At 38.0% G+C, this 6,000-nt stretch overlaps 1 protein-coding gene across 1 annotated transcript in view; it reads left to right on the top strand.

Moving 5' to 3' along the window:
• Positions 1-365: 365 nt before the first annotated feature.
• The window catches only part of LOC113111499 (urotensin-2 receptor-like), a 6,518-nt gene continuing 883 nt past the window's right edge, over positions 366-6,000 (top strand). The window contains exon 1 of the mRNA XM_026276270.1: positions 366-1,562. Within this exon, the coding sequence (XP_026132055.1) occupies positions 447-1,529 (1,083 nt within the window). The 5' untranslated portion in view covers positions 366-446 and the 3' untranslated portion in view covers positions 1,530-1,562. The remainder of the gene's footprint in view (positions 1,563-6,000) is intronic.

Raw genomic sequence — 6,000 nt, 5'->3', positions numbered from 1 at the left:
GTTAACGTTTGCCACACGTCAGTGCAGAGGAGGAAAAATAGTCAGAAATAGATAGGCTAACAATTTCGAAAAGGTTTCATTAAAAAAATAATAATACTTGTTTCAGACAAATATGGCTTTGCGTTTTTTTTATTTTTGGTGACATTCCTGGTTATGTACATTTTTACCAGATCAGGGTTTTTTTTTCTTACGTACTAGGGTGTAATAGTTAAAATATACAGATAAAAATTGTAGGCTAAATAAAATGCAAGATGTCTCTCTTTAAACTTTCTCCGAAATCATTTGACGAAAAGGCAAGTGCGGAGCATCGTTTTGACGTCAGGAGCTGCGGACACCGGCGAGTGCGCTCAGACACATCTGTCAAATATCCCAACAGTTAGCTATGTGGGGTCTGGCGCACCTGGCATAAAGTTCCCGTGCAGAGCTCCAATTCAACCGCGAGCGCGATGAATAACAACAAGTCTGGCAGTGTCAGCGGTCCGTCCCGTGGCAACTCCGGCTCGGTGGACGAGCTTGTGATAACATCGACTTTCGGGACGCTGCTTTCAGTGGTTTACATCGTTGGAGTTTCGGGAAACGTCTACACGCTGGTAGTCATGTGTCATTCCATACGCTTCGCCACTTCCATGTATGTCTCCATCATCAACCTGGCGGTCGCGGATCTCCTTTACCTCTCCACGATTCCTTTTGTGGTGTGCACGTACTTTCTGAAGGACTGGTACTTCGGGGACGTGGGCTGCAGGATACTGTTGAGTCTGGACCTGTTAACTATGCACGCGAGTATCTTTACTCTGACAGTGATGTGCATGGAGCGCTACCTGGCAGTGACTAAACCGCTGGATACTGTAAAACGCTCCAAGAACTACCGAAAAGCCATGGCGTGGGGAGTTTGGATTTTGTCCCTCGTACTTACTGTCCCCATGATGGTCATGGTTAACCAGACTACTAAAACAACAGCAGATGGAGGGGTGAAAAGGATGTGCGCGCCCACCTGGGCACCTCAGGCGTATAAAATGTACCTGACCGTCCTGTTCTGCACGAGTATAATGGCGCCAGGGCTTGTCATTGGTTACTTATACACCCGACTGGCCAGGACGTACCTAGAGTCTCAAAAGACATCGGCTATTAATAAAAGCAGCAAGCGCTCGCCAAAACAGAAAGTTTTGATAATGATTTTCACTATCGTGCTCGTGTTTTGGGCATGTTTTCTGCCCTTTTGGATATGGCAACTTGTGCCCCTGTACCACAAACCCTTCAGTCTCGCATCACACACGCACACGAGCATCAATTACCTCGTGGCGAGCCTGACCTACAGCAACAGCTGCATCAACCCGTTTCTGTACACGCTCCTGACCAAGAATTATCGGGAATATCTTAAAAACCGCCACAAGAGTTTTTACCGCTACACGTCATCGTTCAGAAAGCGCCCACCGAGCTTGTACTCTTGGGGAAAGTCTGCGTCATCCAGTAATCAGTTTGATTTCAACTCTGAGACGCTTGTCATGGCGCAGCTTAAGGTGATGCAGTGAAGAGATTGGAAAGCTTAACCCGTTCAGGTAAAGGTAAGCATGGTTCTTCAGTTAGTGGAGCTATACTGTGTCCAGCCGTGACTTCCACAGAGAGCCATTTTAGATTTGAAGATTGTAAAATAATTGTGTCCCTCTCATTACAAATTATTAAAATGTAGTGCGTTAAAATAAGGAAAATTCTCTTTTGACTTGAAATAGCTATAAAAAGATGAAATCACAAGGGATATCTAACAGAACAGCACAGTGACAGTTTGGATTTAGATAGCATTGTTATCTGCCAGATGTCTTTACCCTAGCATGGATTTGATTCCAGAAGCAATTGATTTCTTTATTTTTAAGTGTTCAAATTTAACTAGGCAACACCAAATCTTAGCCTTATTAATTTCACAAAACCGAACAAATTCATTGCCATCACACATAACATGAAATTTCCACACCATCACACATGATATTAATATCAGTATGAAAGGTTGATCCAGGGCATAACCTAATCATTGTTACAGAACATAAAAAAACACGTTTTAATAGAGGGGGAAAAACACACTACGAAAACACTTGCCACAATTCACAAACAACCCACTCATTCATATTTTCCAGATGCACCCAACGTAATTTATCATAGATAGATAGATAGATAGATAGATAGATAGATAGATAGATAGATAGATAGATAGATAGATAGATAGATAGATAGATAGATAGAACCTATTTATGAATACTGTAAAAAAAAAAAATTTTCAGTGCAGATGGAAACATATTCAGAAAAGTGACATCCAAGTAGGACTGTCAAAGATATCAAGGCCTTGATACCTCTGTTGAGATTAACAGATAAACCCAGAAAATATCATAAATAATGTGCAGAACTACTAATATTTCATGGTGATGCATTTGTAATTACAACTGCAGAAGTGGACAAGTTAATGCTGAATACTGTATGATAAATACTTTACATACAGCCCACTACCTCAGTGGCATAAATCACATATTATAAGACACCTGTTTAAAATAATTGCTGTTTCCAGATAGAAAAGCATGTTATCACAACTATTAATAAATGTTATTGTGCCAAGAGTAACTTTTCCCACATATTTCCACATCTAAGCCAAAACGCTGTCTTATCACAGAAATATGTTATTTTCCAAAGAGTTGCAATTATGTGGATGGATTGAAATCTTGTGTGAAAAAAAGCACAATACTGGAAAATGAAGCTTAATGAATCTACACTTAACTCCATCATGGAGTCCATATCATTGTAATATCACTGACACATTCATTTACAGTGACGTCAGCTCACAGTGAGATTTCACACAGCCAGTCTACAATTTACAAAAGAAAACAACAAATGGTCCACTAATCTGAAACATTTGTCCACTAATTCTGAGCTTATTCACATTAAGCTGTGATTCAGCTGTGACTGCGCACAAGAACTAAGTAGTAAATTGACATGCATCACCAGACACTCTGGGCCAAAAGTATAATCTGGGAATTCCAAAAAAAACCGTTTTCCCATCTCACAATCCATATGGTGGCATTCACCGCTTAAGGCTAAACTGGCCTATGCATATTCATGCATTTGAACTCTGTTCCTCAAATGCTCATGCATTATGCTCAGTCAATAATTCTGGGAAATATTGATACAGAAAAGTGAAGCAGGTGGCTACAGTTATGCTTTATGCTTAATATCCTTAGCACAAAATAGATACCATGCAAACCTGCCAGGAAAATTAGAGAAATTACCACAAAGGTCATGCTGACATTCTGTAGAATTCATGTTTATTATTTATGTATAAAAAGGAAATTCACAATGGTACTTCAGATCGGTAACATCAAGATCTGAGATCTATACAACAAGCCAGTTGCTTAGATAATCTATTTGGAAGCCTAAGAGAAAAAAACCCTGTGGTGTTCTATTTTGGTTCTCAATGTCAGTAAGGACTCAACAGTCCTTCAGTTGTGTAGATTAGGGAAAAAAAAAAAACATATGCACTCACTCTATCTACCTCTGGCAGAACCAAGGATGTGGAAGGATAAAACTGATTCTTGCAGTCTCCATTTCTATGGCGACAAAAGAACAGAAGCCATACAACTGGGGTTTGACGTTTTCATGCAGTCATCAAACTCAAGAGAGGGCTGCTGACGTTCAGACCAGGGTCAAAACTGTTATGGGATTTCTTAAGTAGCTCTAGTCCCAAGCTTCACACTGGCAAAACACTCTGAGCATCATTTATCATGGAAACATTAGCTCAAAATTGGAAGAATTGAGTCTGATGTCAAGAGATCGTGTATCACTTTACTTAATGACACTGTAGAGAAAGCACTCATATTAAACAAAGCCCTTTTAATAACAAATTGCACAACCACAGATTGAAGGCGCCGGTCAAATGTTATACATTTTCATTCTTATTTATCAGTCTCTTCAAGAAATTAAATAAATCACGATCTCACCATACCTGTTTTTGTTGGGCTCTGCTAGTGATAGTCATAGGAAATGACTTAAGTGTAAACAGTATCACCAGAGGGAAGCTTGTGTCACTGTAGACATCAATCCAGATTTTCTTGTGAATTGATTGTGGTTGGACTCCAAGCTCGAATGCGTCCATCACTAATTTTGTTGTATCATTTAATTAGCAACATCTGTTCTTCAAAACCACAACACCCACTGGCTAAACCTCTCTTCCAAAAGCTGTACTTATCAGCTGTGCACTTATAATCCAGTCTAAAACATTGAAGCCGCTGCCAGTAACCAGGCAAATATTAATCTTTTGGACTAGATAACACATTTAAGATTGTAATGAGATTAAGATCTTAAAAGGATTGCAAAATCATAGTTAAAAGAGGACTAATGTACGTCAAACCAGCACATTCTGTAAGATACTCCTAATCTTATGTAAATGTACCGTAACTAGTCAGTAAGATTATTTCTGAGGTAGTACTCTTACATTGTAGAATTATTTATTTTTAAATAAGTGCTTGTCATTATAACTTTCTTATTCAAGGAATCCTGACCAAAAAAATATACAACTGTTCAACATTGATGCAACATTCAGCTTTGGCATCATATAATACACTATATTTTATTATATATTAAAAAAGAAAACAGTTAATTAAAATTGCAATTATATCATAATATAAGTTTAATTTAAAAATACAAATCTTACTGACCCCATACTTTTGAAAAGGAGCAAAAATCCACCTCATTTTTCAAAACAAGCACATGGCGCATAACCAACACATCCAACTCCATCATCTCTAGCCAACACAGCTCATCAGAGATAAATAAGCAACTCCACAGGATGTGGAAGGATCGTATTGCAGTCTATCATATACAGTGGCAATAAATCAACAGTTCAGCCTAGTAACTGAGGTGATCTACCCTGAGACACAAAACTCTGATTGCTGTTGTCAAACCTATTTGATTTGCATAAACCTGAAATGATACATTTAGAAGGACTATTTGCACACTAGTTAATAGTCAGCCTTGTAGCAGCTAAAGCATGAATGAATTAGCAGCTGGAAAAGGAACATTACAGACCAAGAGAGATTTCCAATTAAGCTATTCGTGATGCAACAGGAACAGAAAATTTGTGCCAAAATTCATGAATCAACATATGAGTAGATAGTAAACATACTTATCTTCCGATTATACTAAAGCTGATGCATGCATTTGAATAACTAACATTAAATGTATAAGTGATGGTTGCCCATGCTTTACCTGAGAGAAAGTATCTCACTTCAACTCACACAATGGAGAGAGCACTCAGATTTGGGCTGTGGGTCTGTAAACAGAGAAGCCAATTAGCGGTTACATCTCAAAACAAGGTGTCAAAAAACGAATGTGTTGTGACTGGCTGAACTTACTTTCACCACATAATGTCAGTGTAATTAAATGCAACACCATCGAAGGAGGGAATGTTTTTCCAAAAACTCATCAGACACGCAAAACAAAATTTCACACTTGGCACTGGACAGTTAAAGAGACCTTAGAATAAAAGACATACATTTTTTTTACTTTACTTCTGTCTCCTTTAGGTTGAATATCATAACACTCTTTTATCAAAGATATCATGATTAAAAAAAATGTATAGCCTGAATGCACTCTAAGTCGCCTTGGATAAAATCGTCTGCTAAATGCAGAAATGTAAATGTAAATATCAAAAAGGTTTCCTTTTAAAACTTTCACACAAGTAGGAAAACATTGCTGACGGAATGAAATATTCTTTGGGTATCGGAAGCATTGATGTTTCATTAGTAGCATAAGTAGTTTTTGAAAGCAATTCTACAAAGAGCATTTTTCAGGTGGTGACCTAAACAGAAATATCTTCCAGCTCCTTGTTTTCATTACATACAACCGTTCTCTCATCTCACTTGTGTGTCCTGTCTAGACAGTGATTTAGCTATATAAAATATAAAAGATTTTAAAGAGTGAAGCACAGCCAGGAAAGAGATAATTCAACTGTAAAGAAACATATCT

This window comes from Carassius auratus, chromosome 12 (assembly GCF_003368295.1).
Source record: "Carassius auratus strain Wakin chromosome 12, ASM336829v1, whole genome shotgun sequence".
Taxonomy (NCBI): domain Eukaryota; kingdom Metazoa; phylum Chordata; class Actinopteri; order Cypriniformes; family Cyprinidae; genus Carassius; species Carassius auratus.
This window is presented reverse-complemented; position numbering and strand designations above follow the sequence as displayed.